This window comes from Gekko japonicus, unplaced genomic scaffold, assembly GCF_001447785.1.
Source record: "Gekko japonicus isolate JY-2015 unplaced genomic scaffold, Gekko_japonicus_V1.1 scaffold277, whole genome shotgun sequence".
Classification (NCBI taxonomy): domain Eukaryota; kingdom Metazoa; phylum Chordata; class Lepidosauria; order Squamata; family Gekkonidae; genus Gekko; species Gekko japonicus.
Genome location: NW_015168055.1, coordinates 384202 through 406666, shown reverse-complemented (window position 1 = coordinate 406666; position 22465 = coordinate 384202). Strand labels below are relative to the sequence as shown.

General features: G+C 43.7%; 1 protein-coding gene across 2 annotated transcripts in view; it reads right to left on the bottom strand.

Annotated features, from left to right (window-relative positions):
- The window catches only part of SRP68 (signal recognition particle 68kDa), a 46775-nt gene that overhangs the window by 16274 nt on the left and 8036 nt on the right, over positions 1 to 22465 (bottom strand). For both annotated transcript variants that reach the window (XM_015414489.1, XM_015414490.1), the window contains exons 4-8: positions 19775 to 19970; positions 16083 to 16165; positions 15637 to 15746; positions 5119 to 5201; positions 3771 to 3911 (exon numbers count right to left, since the gene is read on the bottom strand). In XM_015414489.1, the coding sequence (XP_015269975.1) occupies positions 3771 to 3911; positions 5119 to 5201; positions 15637 to 15746; positions 16083 to 16165; positions 19775 to 19970 (613 nt within the window). The remainder of the gene's footprint in view (positions 1 to 3770; positions 3912 to 5118; positions 5202 to 15636; positions 15747 to 16082; positions 16166 to 19774; positions 19971 to 22465) is intronic.

The following is a 22465-nucleotide window of genomic DNA, read 5'->3' as shown; positions in this document are numbered from 1 at the left end:
TAGATAGGAAAATTAAGGAAGTTAGAACGCAAAATTAACTATATGAATGTATATATATGTTGATTTTTGGGGAAGGTCAAATTACATAAATTTATTTATATTTATATTTATTTACATTTAATTAAACAGGTTAAAGAAGTTGCTATGAAATGTTGAGAAGGATCTTTCTAGTGATTTATGTATTTGGTCTGAAATGAAATGATATGACAAATATAAGTATGCGGGAATGTCTATATAAAAGGTGGAGTACTGGCCCCCCTAAGAAGGAGCTTATAATATTGGATAATACACCCTTTCCCTTTTCTTGAGTTTAATGATGGAGTAAGTGGAAATTTAGATAGTAGACTGTCTTAAGAGGATAAAGTGAGAAAATCATAAAATAACAATATTGGATGCAGGTATGGGGAAACTGGTATTAGTTTAGGATTGAATATGAAGGAAAATATATTTGTTGGGTAAATGTGTTGCTGTTGCTGTTTAAAGAAAATGCTTATGCTGCTGTTTAGAAGCAATTATGTATAAGTGGTAATGGTGTGGTGTTGCAGGTGGTGGGTATTTGTTTAAAAAACCCAATAAAAATATTTACAAAAAAAAACAAAAAAAACAGGCCACTGGATGTGACCGCTGACCTCATCCTCTAGGTGCGCTCCCTCCACCAGGTGACCCAAAGCCATATGTTTGCCTGACGTGATCCCTGTCTTCAACTTCTCCGTGCACCCCCTCCACCCCAGGAATCCACCCCAAACTTTAAAAGAAACACTGATGGATGTGGGGCAATGTCCCCCCTGGGATGTTCCCCTGGGCTGATCACCCAAAGAAGAGACATCTGTCAGAAAGGATCCTTGTCCTCCAAGCCTCTTCACATTCTTCACCCCCAAGAACACCCCCCCCCGCCAGCCTTAAAAATAAACATGGATGGACGTGAGTGATGTCCTCGCCCTCTTGGGATGTCCCCCATGCCGAGCAGCCCAGGAAGAGATATCTGTCGGAAGAGACCCATGTCCTCCAAGTCTCCCCAAATTCTCCACTCCCAGCCCCCCCAAAAAACTTAAAAATAAACATAAAGACATGAGGGATGCCTTCGCCCTCTGGGGATGTTCCCCACGCCAGGCACCCCAGAAGAGATATCTGTCGGAAGCAACCCATGTCCTTGACAGTTCTGACCATTCTCTGACCCAGGAAAACCTTTAAGCTACAAATAAACCTTGTCAAACACCACCCCTGAGCCTTAATGTGGTTTGCCTGCCACAGTCAGGCGGGTGGGCGACGCTACTGAGTCCCTCCCAGGGAGGGCAGTACCAGGCCAGTCCTAAGCAGAGGCCCTGTCCATTGTTGTCGGGACTCCCCACCCCACCCATTTACCCACCACAGCCAGCCATTCAGACCATGCTACTGGGGCCCTCCCAAGAGGGCCCACACTTACATGTCTCCTCCCCCCTGTGAGGGAGTCTGCTACCTTGCCGTCCCCAAGTGGGGGCCCTGTCTTAGGGGTTGTCTCTCTGCCTTGCCTGCTGCCTGCGGGGCTTTCCTTTGCTACTCCTGCCAAAAGAAAGAACCCCCTTCTCCCTGGGTTGATTACTGAACTGGGGGGCTTCCTCCCTCCTCTGCCACTTAGGCCCCCAAGTTACAAACCACTTTCTGGGGACTCTCAGCCTCACCCGTCTGCCTGCCCATGAGGAAGGTTCTTTCCTGAGGAGGTTCTTTTGCATGTGGAGTCTAATCTTATCTGTAGTGCTACTGTCAGATGTAGAGTCTTTTGTATTTTTCAGGGCAGGAAACCATGCTCTATTTATTTTTAAACTCTCTTCTCTCCTGTTGAAATGTTTATGAATTGCAATGGCTTCCCTGTGTAATCTGACATGGTAATTGGATGTGTTGGCTAGCCTTTCAGTGTCTTGGAACAAAATACTGTGTCCTGTTTGAGTTAGGCTATGTTCAGCCATTCCTGATTTTTCAGGTTGGCCAAGTCTGCAGTGTATTTCCTGTTCTTTTATTCTTGTCTGAATGCTACACTGTGTAGTCCTGATGTAAACCTGTCCAAAACTGCATGGTATGCGGTATACTCCTGCAGAAGTGAGGAGGTCTCTTCTGTCTTTTGCCGATCGTAGCATCAGTTGTATTTTTTGGGTGGGTCTGAATACTGTTTGTAGATTGTGTTTTTTCATAAATGTTCCCATCTGATCAGTGATTCCTTTGATATATGGCAAAAACACTTTTCCTGTGGGAGACTGTTTTTCCTCAGTTGCTTGTTTTACCTTTGGTAAACAGGAAACCTCCTCAGGAAACAATCCACATACAAAAGAACCTCCTCAGGAAAGCTCCTCCATTAGCATGTTCACAGCCTGGGGAACTCCTACAAGTTAATGACTCAGCCCTACCCCACCTTCCTGAGTAGATATAAATTACCTGCCTACCATTTTTCTTCTCACCTTGACACAGAGAGTACTCCATCTTTCTGTGTTACACCTCTGAGGATGCCAGTCACAGCTACTGGCAAAACAACAGGTCCTACAATGCCAAGACCATGGCCATACAACCCAGAAAATCTACAACAGCTGTCATAATATTGTCGTAATCATAAGTTCTTTGTGAGACTATATATAAAAAGTATTCTACAAATATTTTTAACATTTATGTACACAGTTATTTTTGTTTTTTGGCTAAAAGTGAAATTAACTGGTCAAGTTTCAGTCTGCCTACCGGTGTGGTGATAACCAGTCCCGGAGTGGGGGGGGATGGGTCTGGGGACCCCCGTGCAAGCAATGCCTTCGCCCTCTCGGAATGTTGCCCACGGCAGGAAACCCAGGAAGAGATATGTGTCGGAGGCGACCCTTGTACTCCAGGTCTCTTTGCATTCTCCACCCCCAGTAACCCCCCCAAAAAAACTTAAAAATAAATATGGACAGATGTGAGCAATACCCTTGCCCTCACGGGATGTTCCCCACGCCAGGACGTTCCCCACCTAAAAAGAGACATCTCTTGGACGTGAATCTTGTCCTGCAAGTCTCCTTGCATTTTCCACCCCAAGGAATCTCCCCCCAAAACTTAAAAGTAGACATTAACGGATGTGAGCAATGCCCTCTCTCTCCTGGGATGTTCCCTGTGCTGGTCACCCTGGTTGGTGATCACTTTACCGTTTAAGGGTGGATGGGCCTGGGGAGAGAGCTCCATCCGCCCCAGTGTTTAGCCCCAGGAGGACAGAGGCACTCACGACCGTCCTCTGGGAGTTGGATGCCTGCAGCTTAACCAGTTCTATTCTGTACTGTCTGAAACTGGCACAGGACAACTCTCCCAGAAGCAGTTTCCGGGGGACACCTGGCTTGGGATGATAGGGACATGACTTGTGGGGCATGTGAAGGGCCACCACAGGGAGGGACTATGAGAATTGGAGGCCTCTAGCTCACCTGGGTCAGTTGTGGTCACTCCTGAACCAGCGGAGGTGATGTTCCACTGCAAAGCATGGTCTCTTTAGGGGTCTGTAGCTCTGGCCCCCTGAAGTCTGATTGGGGACCAAACTTGATGGGCACTGAGGAGAGTCAGGTGGAATTACCCTCAGAATTTGGAGCCTGAGACCCCCCCCCGGGGGGGGGGCTTTTTTGCATCCAGACTGGTTCACAAATTGGTTCACAAACTGGATGCAGTTCGGTTCAAGAACCGGTCCAGGAACGGGGCCCGTTTGATCTGGGGCAAATTCAGGAAAGTGTCCATCCATATGAAACATTCACAGAAAAAAACGACAAAGTGGTAGCTAGCAAGGATTTTGCACTTACCTGAGCAATAGCTGCTTCAGTATCTGCCAGTCCTAGCAGGAAGATCCTCACTTTGTCTATCTTTACTGGCACAGTTCTTCCCCTCCATTCCACCTCACTCATAGTGGCTGCCTGCTTTGCTCGGGTCTGGGTGATGAGAGCCTGCAGAGTGAAGACGTTGTTAGTGTGAAATGTGAATAGCAGCTTTTACTTACATAACTAAGTTTTGTCTGATATAGGAATCATGAAATAAATGTGACAGCTTAACTTTTTAAAGGTTAGAACACATTTAACTTATTTTTTAATCAGTCTTATATCTTAGAAAGCTTGATAGGCATTTATGAGCAATAAAACCATTTACTTAAATATTTACTTCTTAAAAAGCCCAACAAACTAAAGGACTCCCCTCTATTCCTGGCTAGAAAATGCTTGCTTGTATAAAATAGTATGAGCTGGGGATATTGTCGAGCCCTTTAGGGAGTTCCAACATGACCTGTGACTCCTCTTATCATACGACACACAAAATACTGAACCATATTTGGGGTCTATCTATATCAGGATTAGCTGCTCATATACCTCTTTTGCTAAGTGGCTGAGGAGCAGGGACGTTTGCTGGGAAATATTTTGTTTGAAAAATTATAGGTATGATCCTGAGCCTCCATTGGAGGACAACTTTTCTTCTGTAACTGGAGCCCAGCACTAGGCTAAAGTTCACACAGACTTCTGTAGAAAGAGTTCTACACAGGGCTTTTTTTGTAGAAAAAGTCCAGCAAGAACTCATTAGCATAATAGGCCACACCCAGAAGCAGAAACTCATTAGAATGTTAGGCCACACCCCTGACTGCACCACTCATTAGCATAATAAGCCGCATTCCCATGTTACCAGAAGTGTGGTCATCCAGCCACACCCACCTTTTGCTTCTTATTCTGTTTACCTTGTTTGTGGTCAAAACCCTGGGCTTTTTTTGTAGCAGGAACTCCTTTGCATGTTAGGCCACGCACTCCTAATGTAGCCAATCCTAATGAGTTTCTGCTGTTGGGTGTGGCCTATTATGCTAACGAGTTCCTGCTGGGTGTGGCCAACTTAGGAGCCAGCCGGAACTCCGTTCCTGTGCGTTCCTGCCCAAAAATAGCCCTGGTTCTACAGCAGAAAGAAGCTGCCAGGAAGCTTCTTTAAGCCTCTTTAAGCCTCATTGTTGAGACTTGATGCAAGGAGGGCACCACCAAGAGTTTGCTGATTAAGAGGGTGACATGGAAGAGGAACGAGTCATCCTGAACAGGTCAGGTACATAAAGAACTTTAGAACATGCAGCTGGAACATAAACCATTAGCAGCGCTTCTCCCAAATGCTTAGGGTACAAATAATTACCTCCAGTTTTTCAGCAAGAAGCCCCTCAGTACCTCCAGATCTCAGCCTCATTTGCATTAACTCACTAATAGCTGACTGGTCACCTAAAGAGATAAGGGACCAAATATTGTTAATATGAAGACTAGGACAACGTTTGTTACTTAGTGAAGCCAGAACATTTTTTTAAATCCAGTGATCCATCAGAGGACAGTGATCTCTGTGAGTGAGTATCTGACACATCCCTTGTCCCCTTCCTCCCAGAAGAGGGAGGACAAGGGGACGTTGGCTATTAGTACCTTTTGGGTCCCACAACTCTGGCAATCAACCTTCCTGGTGCTGGAAAGGATTTCTGGGGGGAGGGGAATATGGGAAAGACTCATGATCCTTCAACTCACAGATCATTGGATGAAGCCATAAATAATTTTTTTAAAACTTTATGGTACAAAATAAAAACCAATAAGCAAATAAAACGAAGGACAGGTGCTCTGTTGTGCTCTGTCAAGAACAGTGTTTATTATCTATTATCTGTTCTTTCGGACTTGCTGGTTTGGGTTTCGCTTTTTGTTTCAAGGCAGCTGTTTCGAGTTTCTTTTCTTTTGAGGATGTTTGCTTTCATTCAGATAAGATGCTGAGTGTAGCCTAGAGATGTGAAAGCCCAGAAAAAAAACGGAAAAATTCGGGGGGGAAATGGGTTTTTTTTGGTTTTTTCCTGAAGCCTTTTTTGTTTTTTTCTGAAAAACTGGAAAAATTGAAAAAAGAAAAGAAAAAAAATTAATTATGGAACGTTTTATTTTAACATGATGGATAAAATATTTTATGACAAGGTGTTCAAATATTTTCCAAATCATTTCTAAAATATATATATATGGTATCAGATTGATCTAATTTCTGTGCACTGAGGACAAGCAAGTCCTAGGTTACAAACTGAACAATGCAAGAACAAGATGCATTTCTTCCTTTAGGAGGTGCTATTGTCACAAGAAAAGAAAAAGGTTTCAGTTGCATGTGGGCGGGTATTGTAATTCAGTTGCATGTGGGCGGGTATTTGTAATAACTGTTTGGAAACACTATATTTTTAATATACTAGTTGTGATAATTTCATGCCAAGTAAAAATGTCCATAGTCATATTTTATGTTCCTAAAGTAACAGAATGACTTTCAATCTAGAAAAGACAAAAGAAGTGCTAATGTAGCATTTTTTCCAATTTTTCCAAAAATTTCCGTTTCCCCCCGAAAAAAAAACTGGAAAAAAATTGGTTTTTTTCCGAGCTTCAAAATTTCCGGAAATTTTACATCTCTAGTGTAGCCTAATTAGCTTTGGGTGTGAGGGGGAAGCAGCTGGCTTAGAGATCAAGGACCCTTCTCTGCTTCTACAGCTGTCGTTTCCTCAACAGCAACTTTTTCTATCTTGCATTTTATATTGTTATTTTAACTTGGGTTTCTTGGGAGGGAATTCTATTGCTGCCATTATTACCAATATCATAATTTTGAGAATATACTTTACAGTTAAGTATTGGAAAGTGTGACTATGGGAACTAGGGATGGGAACAAACCAGGAAAATGGAGATTCATCCTGGTTTGTGGTTGGTGAGGTCCCACGAACCACCAACCGGGACGAACCTCCCCTGCTTCGAAAACCAGTTAGGCTCGTGAGGTTCATGGATCTTTCCTCCCTCCCTTCTGCTGGCAGTGGCTCCCCAGCAGAATGGAAAAGGGGGGGGGAGAGATCTTGCAAAAGCCATTTAAAGGGGACATTCCCTTAAAATGGATTTTGCAAGCGGGTGCCATGCACGTGAAGTTCAAGAGGCAAGTCCACCACTGTTTGGACTTCATTCTACTTTACGCTGAAATAGATGCAAGCCATCTCAGCAATTCCTTTTGCTCCACCCTGCTTGGAATTGGGGGGGGACGTAAAGGGATAGCTGAAATGGTTAAATGTTCCCTTTAAATGGCTTACATCCATTTCAGCCTCATGCTGTATTACATGCAAGCCATTTTAGCGATCCCTTTTGCTCCGCCCTGCTTGGAAGTGTGTGTGTGTGGGGAAAGGATCGCTGAAATGTTGAAATGGCTTGCAGAAGCCATTTAAAAGGAACATTCTCTTTAAATGCCTTCTCCAAGCAGTCTCTTTAAGTGCCTTCTCCAAGCCCTGCCACTGGCTCCAGTGTGTCTACCAACACAAACCCACCTGGTTGGTTTGTGTGAGGTTCGTGGGGGCACGTGAGGGCAGGATGACATGCTAATATCAAACCTATAGAAACTGCGAACCAGAAATCACATTAAGTAAAACATTTTCTTAAAAATAATTATTTCATGGAACTTCCAAGGTACCGATTGTAACACAGGAGTTTCCCTAAAGGTGTATTCTAATAAGGGAAACCATTTAGAAAATAAATCGGATTTACTAGCCAAGTTATCAACAGTATTATAGTATCTGAGATTTTATCCATCACATAATGTTCCGAAATTATTGCAAACCATATTGGATTCGGGCCTTTCCACCTACTAGCTATCAATTTTCACTGCTATCATCATATCCTGGGATGGCTTTAATATAACCAAAAATCTTTAACCAAAAGTCTTGCACTCTTTTGCAGGACCACCAACAATGCAGATACATACCCTGTTCCTTGCACATCCTCCTGTAATAAGGTGTGTACATATGTGTAATATTATGATGCTTCACTGGTGTGATATACCACCTCATTAATACTTTATAACTTTGTAGCCTTACATTTAACAAACAAGATGTCAGAGAAGGGGAGCCCCAGATCTCTGGCCCAATCCTTAGTTGTGAAGGAGTTTTCACAATCCTTTTGCCAGGAATCTTGATAACCCATTGGGCGAGTGGCTTGGGATTCCAAAAGAGCCTTATGTATAGATGAGATGAGATATTACACAATTAAGACCTAGGTGAGCCGTTTTCATGCTTTGCTCAAAAGAGGTAAGAGGCCTCGGGCAGCCTGATACTCAACTTCAGAGACTTAAACAGGGATTACACCTGCACATACTCAAACCAAGGTAATGTACAATTATGCCTTTTTTCCAGGTAATCTTTCCTAGCCAGCATTCTACCACTTAGGATGTCAACAAATCTAGTTAAGGCATTCTGCCTCCATTTCAGGAAAGTGTTATGGGCTTGGCCTGATGTAAACCAAGACTGCCCTATAAAAGACATTAATGGTGATATTTTAGGTGATAGAGTTACTAATAACTTATCCCAGACCTTGTATATGATAAAAAAAAATATTTTTATGAATATCAGCTGGTCTCTTACATGGTTTGTCCCATAAAGTTGCTTCAAATGAGTACTGGGCTAAGTATTGATTTTCTATAAACTTCCAATCTGCTTGAAATTTGGGACTATATAATTTAAGCAATCCCAGCAAGGTTGAAGCTTCATGATATTGAGTCAAATCGGGGATTGTGATAAATGAATTGGATAAAGCAAAGTTTTAACAGGATTGGCTTTAAGACCCGAAACTACAGCAAAATCTTGGAGCAACTGTTGTAGGGCTGGAAGACTAATCTCAGGGCGGGCTAAAAAGTGCTATGTCATCAGCAAATGGACTGATTTTTGTATGCTTTTGGCCAACTACTACTCAGCTGATCATTGCATGAATTTCTTATAAAATTTGGTGGTAAAAACCATCACAGCCAGGTGATTTATTATTTTTTAAAAGAATTAATAGTGTTCTAAATTCCGTGGACTGTGAAAGGAGCTTCTAGCCAATTCCTATGTTGACATGAAATAATTTTTTCATGGGGTGCTTTAATACAAATTGTTGTCATAGGATTAGGATTTCCTGTACTCGGGCCTGTAACTAATGTGAGGCCTGTGGGTCCTGCCCCCCTGCTGTTTTTGCAGGCCCCTCCCCGATCCTCAGCTCCCCCTCCCTTCCTCTGGCCCCTTCACCCCCAATCTATCGCCTCATGAATATGAGCCAGCATCTCCCTGTTTGAGCTCATCTGCAATGAGCTGAGTCTCTTTAGGACCCAGCAGCAACTGATGGTTGACGGAGTCACACACATCATTGATTGGATCGTAGCAGTTCACTCCTCCTGTTGCATTTTCTGCCAGGCTTTGGAAAAGATCTTCGGCTCAGGGAAGGAGTGAGGGAGGAAGCCTGATCCTGGACCCCGCTCTCCTTAAAACAAAAAAAAAGAGGCAGCTTTGCTAGACCTCTGAGGAGCCTTAGTGTCTATTAACATTGGGATTCTGGCTCACCTCAGAGGAAGGCTCTAATGGGGGCTGTGTGGGTGCGCGCCACGCAGACCCCCCCTTGCCCTGGAGCCTTTGATTTAATTAGCTGGTGGGCCCCGCCAAGGCTGCCTGTACTATATAGAGGTTGATAGCACTGCTAAAACTTATCGTGGATATATATCCTGAGTTGTGTATTTTAAGTGACCAAGTTTATTTCTGATAGACAAAAAATGAATGAAACTAATATTCAGTCTAAGTTTCCAGGCCAAGAGTCTAAAAGATTTAGGACCTGAGTACTAATATTTCTGTTTGGTGTAAAGGATCAGAGGGTCTAGATGCAGAACTTTCAAAATCCTCAAGCCGGATTCCAGATCAGTTGTTTGGAGGAATTGGTCTTGATGCATCACTTGCAATTTATAATAGAAAATCCATTTATATCTTACTTTAGCCTCTGCCAGAGCAGTTCTAATAGGTTTTAGATGTCGCCGCTTCAGCAAGGTTTCAGCCGATAAATCTTGTAGCACTTGAATTTTGAAGTCTTTATAAAGTAGACAGCCTGTCTCAGGCACGGGCCAAGAATTCAGCTTTGGTCTGAATGTTCGCAAATTTTACAACAATGTCTCTTGGCAAACTGTGCTGATGTTGCCAAGGAAGACCTGCCCTATAAGCATGGTCTGTCTGTCTGTCTAGTACTGCTCATATGGCTATCACCTTAAGCAGAAATCAGAACCAAAGAAAATATTTTAAAAGACCTTAGTATTATTTCTCTTATATTTGATTATTGCACCTATGAACTTTGCCACTAAGAGAGTGACACGATCATTAGTATCCGATAGTAGTCATGACACCTGGGCTTGTACATTTAGCAGTTCCATATTTTTAAGTAAAGGGGTGACTAAATTAGCCCTCAACTCATCGAATATAGGGCACTCTGTAATCATATGTTCAATGGTTTCCATTGTATGACATAAGCATCTGCATGTTTTATTAGAGTATGATACTTCCTTATATCTGCCCTCCAAAACTGCCAAGGGAAGAACGTTCAGTCTTGCCAAAGTAAAAGCTCTTCTTAGTTTTTGGACTGTCAGTTGATAAAAATATTTCGGCAGTTGTATCGGGAGGGCAATTCCCAAATGGAGTGTGTCAAACATACCCTGTGCGCCCTAATAAGATGTACTTGTAACATCCAATTTCCTTACAGATTTTTTAATTTGTCTTCTGATGAGGAAAGTCAGGGGGATATGGTGATTCCTGGTTATAAATTATATCGGAAGGATGGGGGGAAGGGTTGGAGGTGGGGTGACCCTGTATGTCAGAGGAGGTATACAGTACAGTAAGACTGAGAGGGCAAGAGAATTGGATTCACTTCTAGAAATGCTATGGGTTGAAATAGTGGGCCCAAAAGGAAGCTTAATACTGGGAGTTTGTTATCGCTCATCAGATCAAAAGATAGAGGATTATAAAATGACGAATGAATTAAAGATAGCAGCTAGACAAAATAACTGTGTTGTAATAGGTGATTTGAACTACCCAAACACTGATCGGGTCAATATGTGTTCAAGTTGGGAAAAAGAGATTGAGTTTCTAGACACTCTCAATGACGGTGCTATGGAACAGATGGTCACAGAACCTACCAGGGGAGAGGTTATTCTGGATTTGGTCCTAAGTAACACCCAAGACCTGGTGAGAGATGCAAAAGTGATTGCACCACTTGGGAACAGTGACCATAATGTTATTGAGTTTAACATTTGTATAAATAGGGAGTTGCCCAAAAAGACCGACACAATCACTTTTAACTTTAAAAGGGGTAACTTCTCTGATAAGGGGGGATATGTGAGGACCCTTGGATGATCAAGGGGTAAAAGGAGTACTGAAGGATGATAGGGAAATGGCTGAGAAGCTGAATGCATTTTTTGCCTCTATCTTCACTGGGGAAGATGAGAAGTGCTTGCCCACTCCAGAACCGCTGACTTCGGGAGGGGTGTTGAAAGACCTGAGTCAGATTGAGGTGACGAGAGAAGGTCCTATGACTGATGGACTGATTTTTGACAAATCACCAGGCCCAGATGGCATACATCCAAGAGTTCTGAAAGAACTCATATATGAACTTGTGGATCTCCTGACAAAAATATGTAATCTTTCCTTAAAATCTGCCTCCATTCCTGAGGACTGGAAGGTAGCTAATGTCACTCCCATCTTTAAAAAGGGTTCCAGAGGAGATCCGGGAAATTACAGGCCAGTCAGTCTGACTTTGATACCGGGTAAGTTGGTGGAAACTGTTATTAAGGAAAGAATTAGTAAGCACATTGATGAACAAAAACTACTGAGGCAGACTCAGCATGGGTTCTGCAAGGGAAGATCTTCTCACACTAACCTGTTAGTGTTCTTTGAAGGAGTGAACAAACATGTGGACAAAGAGGACTGAATAGATCTTGTTTACCTTGATTTCCAGAAAGCTTTTGATAAAGTTCCTAAGTAAGCTCAATAGTCATGGGATAAAAGGACAAGTCCTTTTGTGGGTCAAAAACTGGCTAATAGGAAACAGAATATAAATGAGCAATTTTCTCAGTGGAGGGTGGTAAGCAGTGAGGTACACAGGGATCAGTACTCGGTCCGATGCTTTTTAACTTGTTCATTAATGATTTGGAGTTGGGAGTAAGCAGTGAAGTAGCTAAATTTGTGGATGACACGAAATTGTTCAGGGTGGTGTGAACCAGGGAGGATTGTGAGGCACTCCAAAGGCATCTTTCGAAGGATGGGCGAGTGGGCGTCAACGTGGCAAAATGTGGCCAAGTGCAAGGTGATGCACATTGGAGCCAAAAATCCTAACTATAAGCACATGTTGATGGGGTCCAAACTGGCAGAGACTGACCAAGAGAGAGCTCAATTTCGAGACAGTGTGCGACTGCAATAAAAAAGGCCAACACTATGCTGGGGATTATTAGGAAGGGAACTGAAAACAAATCAGCCAGTATCACAATACCCCTGTATAAATCAATGGTGCGACCTCATTTGGAGTACTGTGTACAGTTCTGGTCACCACACCTCAAAAAGGATATTCTACCGGTAGCATTGGAAAAAGTACAGAAAAGGGCAACTAGAATGATAAAAGAGTTGGAACACTTTCCCTATGAAGAAAGGTTAAAGTGCTTGGGTCTCTTTAGCTTGGAGAAACGACGTCTGAGGGGTGACACGATCAAGGTTTATAAGATTATTCATGGGATAGAGCAGGTAGAGAAAGAAGTACTTTTCTCCCTTTCTCACAATACAAGAACTCGTGGGCACTCAATGACATTGCTGAGCAGTCGGGTTAGAACAGATAAAAGGAAGTACTTCTTCACCCAAAGAGTGATTTACACATGGAATTCACTGCCTCAGGAGGTGGCGGCAGCTACAAGCATGGATGGCTTCAAGAGGGAATTAGATAAACATATGGAGCAGAACCACAAGGTATAGATAGGAACTCTCAGTCTGGGGCAAGTGATGTACTGTATTCTTGGTTCTTTGGGGGAGGGCAACAGTGGGAGGGCTGGACCACCTGATGGTACCTGGTATATTTTGCCATTGTGTGACAGAAGCACTTTAAATTGCTTCCGGCACTTTAGGAAAATGGATAATTGACTGTCTATGGATGTTTTATGTATGTTTTTAACTGTATTTATATATGCATTTTATGTAAGCCACCCTGAGCCCGCCTTGGCGGGGAATAAATTGAACAAATAAATAAATAAATAAATCCCTAATGGGGACTAAGAGGGCATTATCGTTTAATGACTTAACACCTCCCAAACCCAAAGTAAAACAGACAATAATTTTTGTGCTGCAGCTTCTTCTTTATATGTAACAAACATAGTTGTCTTAATGATGCACCAGCCCTTCCAGTGATACTATTGTGGAAGAACTAGGTCTTCTCCATGGAGACCGAGGAGGAGAAGAGGTCTGCCTAGTTATTGTCTTTCTTGTGAGGATCAAGGAGTTTTTAAAATTACTATTCATTATCTTATTATTTACTTAATTTATACCCCACCCTATCCCATGAGTGGGCTCAGGTCGGCTTACAACAATAATATACTTGCTACCCAAGCTTTTTTTAATAGCTGAGACACCTGACAGATCAACTCAAAAAAACTTGCTTGTTTTCATTCTAAACTTTTAAGGGAGCGTGATGCTCTAAAACAAGATGGTAAACTTTCAGATAGGAAGTTAAATGAGAAATTAAAAGGTTTATTGCCAACATCAATATATAATGCCACAAAATCTAAGTCAAAAAGGCCTTTTGTGCTAATTCTGTGCCTGCGACAAAGCGACAGGAACACCCTATAGGTCGTTTATGAGGACTTATGAGATGGCAACCAAGGTCGCTAAGAGAGTATTATGCGGCCATGATTGCATCTGCGAGCTCAAGCCTGGCCCAATTATTTAGAACGATTCAGTACTTGACAACTCTGCCTCAAGGTAGGCCAAATGCTAGATACTGGCTGTGAGGCTTGGACTCCCTTTATTTAGTTACCTGACAGGAAGCCATGGCAATCATTAAGAAAGGTCAATTTAAGTATGATTATAACAGTACAATCTGTAGAGCACAATGTGTTTGCTCCACTCAGCTTGTTGGTATTCTTCCAGCTGGAGAGCTTCCCAATTACTGCTCATATTTGACTGTTCCCCACCATCTAGAGTTTTGCAAGGGAGATATCTTAAGATACCATACTCTGATAGAGTATGCGACTGCGGTGCAGGTAGTGCAGACACCCGTATCACATAACATTTGCATGTAATTACCTTTTTGAGCCTAGAAATCTTTTGATTCTTCCTTCACTCCAAAATATACATCATATGGAGACATCACCTCTTCTGTTAGAATACTAGACCTATCCCTCTTTTAGCTGCAAAATTTTTATGCAACTGTGATAGATTTTCGCAGCTGTTCAAATGGCTTCTAGCTTTTTCTATATTTTAGTAATCTGCTTAGAACGAGTAAGTTAAGCAGCGATACAAGGTAGAGCGAGATAGAGAAACAAGGAACCAAAGATGGTAGCTGCTTGCCACCTGAATCAGATGCCAGGGCAACAGGAAGGTCTGGTACAGGGGCAAGGTTTTAACCCTTTATTTTCTAGCTATTTTTCATAAAAACTGTCCCCCAAATGGTTTTCTTCCCTAAAGATATGGAAGATACGGAGGATGGAACAAAGCAACAGGGAAGAGTAATATTAAACTGCCAGAGAGAAAAGGGCTAAGTAGTTCTCCTTTAGGAGCCGCGGTGGCTCAAGTAGTTAAGACGCTGAACTGCAGGCTGTGGAAGGTCGGTAGTTCAGCAGATTGAGACCCGAGTGTGCCGCATGACGGAGTGAGCTCCCGTCTCTAGTTCCAGCTCCTGCCAACCTAGCTGTTCGAAAGCAAGAAACTGCAAGTAGATAAATAGGGACCACTTCAGTGGGAAGGTAACAGCGTTCCGTGCACCTTGGTGTTTAGTCATGCCGGCCACATGACCACGGAAACGTCTTCGGACAGCACTGGCTCTTCGGCTTTGAAACGGAGATGAGCACCGCAACCCTAGAGTCGGATTCAACTGGCTTTCGAGCAAGGGAACCTTTACCTTTACTTTACTAGTTCCTCCTTTGCACACATCTCACACTGCAGACTGTAGTCTCTGCAGATGCAGTTCACAGAACAAAGAGTGAGGAAAGGTATATGCAACAAATCAAGATGGGTAGCCGTGAGCGAGAGAGTCCAGTAGCACCTTAAAGACTAACAAAATGTGGTAAGGTATGAGCTTTCATGAATCCCTGCTCACTTTTTCAGATACAGCTGAAGAAGTGGGCAGTGACTCACAAAAGCTCATATCCTACCACAGATTTTGTTAGTCTTTAAGGTGCTACTGGACTCTCACTCTTTTCTATACACAAGAGAGCATTATATATAGTCTGGCCCTTATTGCAATGACTAGGTTTTGACCTAATATAATTATCTGCACAATCAGGAAGGGGATGGGAAATGTTAGGAGGGGGAGTTATGATGTAGACCAAAGCTCTAAAGGTATTAAACTGCCTGAAGGTATCACCTGAACCCTGCCTTAATATTTTTTTTTGGCATCCTATACTTTCAGTAGATTCTTGCAAGTTTTGAAGCTGTTCGTGGCAATTACGACAGCTGGAAACGCTGATGCAAACACTGACATGACAAAAAGGCCAAGCTCAAAAAGATTCTGGATTCTGAGGTACGCAACTATAGATGCATGGGAAAGGTATTACAACACTGTCATTTTCTCATTTTAGAAGAGAACCAATCCACACAGATGTTTAGCACTTACTCAAGCCATTTTAACCTGGTTTACTTACCAATGTTATAGGCACAGTAACGAATGTTGGGTGAGATCTCCTCTACTCGCTGATTATATAGTACAGCCTGCTCCTCTGTGAAAGCACTTGCCAGTTTTTCATATATAGTTCTGTAGCAAGAAGATGAAAGCTTAATTAGTATAGCAGGGTAAGCCCCTCTTATTTTGAAGAATTAGTGAGATCAGTCTTCAAGGCAGCATTTCAACTTTATTACTGTGCTTCTCAGTAGGACACTACTGAATCTAAAATATATCAAGAAAAAATATTCTGTAATAATTCAGTGTATTTGCTTAAAACTATAGGTCAAATACATATGTGGAATCTGTAATATTAGAATATCTCAAAGAATTTGAATGTATATTCTCATACGCATAACTTAGCATGCTGCTTGAGTTGGTTTAATAAGATTCATATAAGCACGAAGATAACAGGGAGGACAAACTCACTTGCATTTATTAAAAGCCTCCATGGCTGCTTTCCACTCCTGGTGCTCAAAGCGGAGCATACCCGTGAGGTAAGATGTATATGCCTGCATACAAAAGGCAAGATGAATGGTAGTCAGTGTGACAGAAATGATCTTGCTTTGTGACCATCAAGAACATCTCAGCAGAGATCAGCAACTTTCCAGATGGCATTCTCCCTATCTCATTACCACAAATACATTAACAGCCATAATCATAAAGCTCCACAGTAGATCTGACAACTATTTCCAACTCTTCTGCACTGGTACAGACATTATAAAATATCAGGTCTGAACAACTAGGAAAACACATGCATGTATGCTGAAGTGAACTTAGGAAACTTCTACCAGGCAATTAAGCAATTCCGTGTGGAGGGACCTTAGAGGGGGAACCACACAAAGATACATGTAACCCTGCATTTCTATGTTATCAACTTCATATTAAAAACCCAAACATCAAACTGCAAGAGTATTGTAACAATACAGTTACATCTATCAATGTGTAGAATACCAAACCATCTTTGAAATTCAATACATGGTCTCAGTGCCCTTAGCAGTAATGACTGTAAGCTCTATATCTAAAAGTTCAGATGACAGGTAGCTCCAGTTAAATTTCACATCTCTAGGAACCAATTTTAAATTTCTGGGCAAACTGGGACTAGGTGCCCAAAGACAAAGAGTAGAACAAGCAAACGCCTTCGTATGAAAGCTCGTATGTCCATTGACAAGACTACTTTCTAAGCATGCAGAAAACATTCACATGAACCCACAAGTATAGGTTTTCATCAATGGTAGTTAAATGCAACACTGAAAGATGTGGGCCGTGCTTACTCTCCATTATTAGTCTGTACACAGTGTTCACCTACTTCTCACTGAAGAATCTGAAATAAATTTCTCATGTTACCCAATGAAGGATTTGAGCTATAGGTTTTGGTTTTCTTAAAAGACAAATTGGTTGGCTAGTAACTCCAGAGGCTGCTGTTCAAGGGTTCATGCTATGGCACACCGTAATTTCAAATGAAAGCAGGGAAATGAAACCTTCTGAACTAGATGCTCAGTCTGTCACACATTCAAAGACCAATTTGGCAAGGCCTAGATTTTCTGAACCCCATGCTCCACCCCCATATCAAAATTCTACTTGTGTCTCTCTCATCTCTCTTGCTATGGGATACAACTTATGCCCCATCAGTGCCAGCAGGACAACATGAAGCAGCTAAAACTCTAGTCTATGGCCTAAACTAACAATTGAGGAAACCCAAGTGTCATGAGTGACCTCCTTCCATTTTTCAATGAAGACTGCTCACCCGTCTTCTAAAAAGGCAGGTGGCTGGTCTATTATAGGTCCTAGTCAAAAGGAACCTTTCGGAGCCTGCTGCAGCTCTTTAGGAAGTGGCTAGCGTTGTGAGCCCAAATGACTAACTCTACGATTGGCCCTGCTCCTGCTCTGAGCCATAGGTCCTGAAAAGGGACACTGTGTAGGATACTGTGGTAAGTGTGGTTGCTGATGCAAGTGCTGAGAGTACGGTGACTGGGATTGGTGGTTTCTCTACATCTGTCGAGGTCTGTACGGAGTGGTGGGACCTGTTGTGATGACAAAAGATTGAGCGGTTTGCTTGTTCTTTTTGATTTGGGATAAAAGATCCTCAGCTGATGAAACAGTTGTTCCCTTGAATGGGAGGTCTTTCACCATCTGCTGGATGCCAGGAGGGAGAGCCGTGGAGCGCAACCAAGCATGTCTTCTCAATAAGAGAGCTGAAGCCGTGGCCCTGGAGGAGGAGTCAGCGGAATGTGTGCCCCCATTAATCTGTTTTTTGGAAAGGCACAATGCTTCCACTTGGAGTTTAGCCAGAGCCTTCTTGTCTTCAGGCAGAAGCTCTACATAAGCAGCCATCTTTCCCCAGAGGAACAACTGGAATCCTCCCATAATTGCACTGTAGTTGGCAATACACAGGTTGAGAGCAGTAGATTAGTCGACTTTTCTACTGTATCAGTCTTCTGCCCCTCTCTATCAGCTGGTGAAGAATGCACACCTGAATGCTGCTTTGCCTGCATCTCTTCAGCCATGGGGGTTGAAGCCAGAGGGTGGCAAAATAAATAGGAATGACCTTCCTGTTGCAGTCTGTATAAATTCGCTATTTTTTTGGATGTGGCAGCCAGGCTGGCAGGCTTCTGTCAAAGGGCCTTGGAGATGTCAGCAATACCCTCCAGTATCGGGAAAGCAATTATATTTGGTGACTTGCCTGAAATCTTGTCTCGAGGTCTTGGATTGCTGAAGGACACCTCCATCTCTAATGATTTAGCCATTCGCATCATTTGCTCTGCACAGAGTTTCAGAGCTTCATAAGGCGACACTGGATCAGGGTTCCCTACAGTATCATCAGGGCATGGGTCTCATGGTAAGTCTGAGCCCCGACCAGAAGGAGAGTCAGCCCTCAAAGGCTGTTCATCCTCGGAATCCAAATGCCCCGTAAAGGAGTGAGGAGAAATTTTAGGAGCGTACCAAACTGGAAGACCCACAGCGTCACAATTCCGTGAAGAGGGGTACTAGAGGTGCTCTTCGCGACTGCCAGTCACCCATTCCTGAGTTCTAGGAGATGGAAAATGGTAAGAGTAGCCTTGCCAAGGGGGTGGAAGCATAGAACTCTGCCACAGAGCCGGGGAGGATGGTTCCATGGGATGGGTAGCTGCTGGTACTGCCAATGCACCCTGGCCAGGTTCCAATTCCTCTTTGGAGAATGAATGAGCCGGGAAGACATGAGGAAAAAGGCATTTGTGGTGTGAAGACTCCTTTCCGTTCCATCGGAACCAACACTGACTTGACTGGAACCAAAGAGCCATTCGATTCCAAGAGCATCTTGGAACTGGACCTTGTTTCTTCTTATGTTTGGACTTCGTGCCTTTCCTCGGCACAAGTTGGTCAGTTCTAACTGGTGATTGGCTGTGCTCTGCGGGGGCAGATGTTTTCACTGCCGGGCTATTGAAGCAAGAGTGCCTTCTCCTATAAAGTAGTCTTCAAGCATGCGCCTTGATCTGAGAGGGCTTTTGGGGTAAACTGGAGGCAGATCTTGCACATGTCCGTATTACGGGTCTCACCCAAGCAGAGAAGGTGATCATCTGAGCAAGTTGTTTTTGTACCACATTGGGCAATTTTTTTAAAAAAGGCCTTCTGTGACATATCTCCAGCAAGGAAAGCCCAGAAGAAAAGAAACTTCAGAGAAAAAACGTATGATACTCAGCTGCTGAAGAGACCATGTCCTCACAACACAGCAGCAAAGAAAGGACTGAGGGGAAGGGGGCTCCTCCCTGCAGAGCACATGACCATTAGGCAGGAAAATGGCCTCTAACAGGCTCTGCAGGGCTCTCCTAGGAGTGTTAAAAAGATGCTAGAATAGCTATAAGAGAGCCTCCGATGGCTGGCCTGTGCAAGTGCAGCCCCAATGTGGAACTGCACAGAAGACTGAAGATGAACATTAGCTCAACCACTGCTGTGAAGCAACATGCATGTTCTATAACTAGGGCTTAACAAGTCAGCTACAAGCATACTTGACATTCCTGACCTAATCTCCTGAAGAGTTTTCATGTTATTTTACAATTCAGACTAATTTATTCAAGACAAAAAGAGTTAATTTATATTCTCTCTGCCTCTGCTACAAAACAGTTCTGACAGCCAGCAGTAACCTGAGCTTCCAGCTTGGTCTTGGCATCCACACGGTTGCTTTCACACAGGCGCTCCAGCTCCTCAGCATGTTTTACAGCTTTGCGCAGGCGAGATAACAAGTGGAATCGTTTGCGGGGTTCTGTGTTGGCTTCCTGCTTAAGCTGCATAGCATAGCTCCAAGCTCTCTCCGCATCCATAAGAATCAAAAGCAAGTATCTGTAGCATAAGATAACATTATATCTATCATTCAAGCAGTAAACCCCATTGAACTAAAGAATTACTGAAATCAGAACAAATGCATTTATCTACTCCTTGTCAAAGACCCAAATACAGATCATGCCTGAAGGCTTTACATTAGCAAAACTATTCAAGCCCTGAAGGAAATCTAAACAATCTTGAACGACAGCAATCTTGCATTGCACTTGTTTGCATACCAAGAGTATTTTAGACATTAAAAAAAAGTTTCTGATACTGTGCTTAGGCTGCAATTTCCCCACTGGAAACTAGGGCTGGACTCAATCAGCTACAAAACAAGGGAGTTTGCAAAAGGAGCTTTCTTACTGCAGTCCTCTGAAAAAATGCTGAGGGTCAGTGGAACTCAAGGAACATCATGTGAGGCAGCATGAGGGACAGCAACAAGGAAAGATTAGCAGAAATCCAACCAGGTTTTATGCATGTTTTTGTCCCATTTGCAGAAGATCTTGTGCAAGAGGAGAGAGAGGAAATTTCTGCTAATTATTTTCTTGCAGGTCTCATGTTTCACTCCATGCAATGCCTGAGGGTTCCCTGACCCTCAGGAGGGCCTTTCAGGGAGCACAGGGGTGTGTAGAGAGAAGCAGTGTTCCTTCTAAGCTGAGTTAGTGTGAGCTAGCTCACAGTTTTTTAGACTCCAGCTCACACATTTTTGTCTTAGCTCAGGAAGGATGGCTCCAGAGCAAACTACTTTATACAGTAGCCAAATCGCTTGCTCACAACTTTAATGCCAGTAGCTCACAGAGTAGAATTTTTGCTCACAAGACTCCACAGCTTAGAGGGAACATTGGTGAGAAGGTGAAGTTAGCAAGGATCCCTTCTGCAAACCTCGTCATTTCATGATGATTAGATTCAACCGATTGTATTATAAAGCTAAAGTGAGGAGATTAAGGTATCTTGAAGAAGTACCCCTAAGGAGAATGAAGAATGACTGTAGTCACTGTTTTGGACTGTCACCCACATTGAATTTGTGGGCCTCTACCCTGTTTGTGTGGTGTAGTGGCTGGCAAAACTAAACATGATTTTTCACAGGTTGAGTCTGGGTTCCCTGATCTGCCTTTCCAACCATCAGTCACATGTCTTGCTACTGTAAGCTCATTTCCCAATCATGTGAGGCCCTGGTTTGGATCAGGACCACAGCACAGGGGGGCACTTGCCACACCATTTTTCCAACCTGAAACCCGCTATTGCTCCATAGAGGCACTACATGTGCAAACCCCCCCCCCCCAAAGGACAAACAGCCCTCCCCTGTGCCATTTCAGGTCAGAAAAAAATGTATGGGGGGAGGCTAAAGCCCAACCCAAATTGGGGACCTGCACACTTGGAAAATGAGTTCCCAGTAGTGTGACATGTGACTGACCATCTGAAAATCAGGCAGGGAACCCAGACCCAACCCATGAAAAATCATCTATATATCTAATAGAGAAGGTGCCCCCTGCGTGCAGATACCTATTCCCGCAAATCTGGGGCATGCAGGGGGCAAGGAGATCTTTCAGCACACTTGGAGCACGCTCCAGTTGTGCAGAAAAATCTGACATGTTTAAAAAAGTATACAGGGGATATTTAAATCCCCCCCAAAAGTTAAACGGCGTTCTCTGACAGATCCCCAGTAGAACACTCAGGAGCCCAAGAGAAATGGCGTGGCTGCACACGCCCCGCAAAGAACGCTGGCGGCTACAACTACCCAGCAGCACAAACCGCCACCTCAGAAACCGTCTCTGCGGGTGGACTCGACTCAGGCAGAGTCTTCCAAGGCTTATTGTGTTCCTGTGGAGGAAAAGGAGCCTCCCCTCCCCCTTTCACGGTACTCAATACCACAGAAACCTGGCGTCTCAGGAGTTTGGGGGGGGGGAGCAGAAGCAGGGAAAGGAAGGAATGCGGAACACAGACCCAAGGGAGGAGGGGGAGAGAATCTGGGTTGGAGGGAGGACAGGAGGGGCTGGCTCCTGCAATTTCAGAGTGCCCACAGGCTCTGAGACCCCATCTTTGGTCCAGCTGCACTCCAGGACTGCAGAGCAAAAGCATCCCCCAGTCCTGTGCCACCTGCCTGCCTGGCCTTCCTGACAAGAAGCTGCCTGATAAAGTTGCCCTTTGCTCTCCCTCTCCTGCTTCCCCGCCTCACACACTCAGCGGGCTTGCCTGCTCTGCCTGCTTTGCTTTGAAGCTGTTCAAATTGTGCCCTTCCATGCCTTGCAGGAGCAGGAAGGAGGTGGAGAAGCCTGGGCAGTCACTATAGGAACTAGCCCTACGGTGGGGGGAGGGGGGTTGGTGTGAGCAGCCTTTTCAGACTGTGGTGGTGACTTTTGCTGCAACTGCAGCAACTTTATCCCCAGCTGCAGCAACGCTGCTGCTCTTCAGAATATCTGAAGCAGCAGGCATGTGTCAGGAAGAGAAAATGTATATGTGTGTGTGTGTTAATATTTAGGCTTGGGATAGGGCTGCCAATGTCCAGGTGGCAC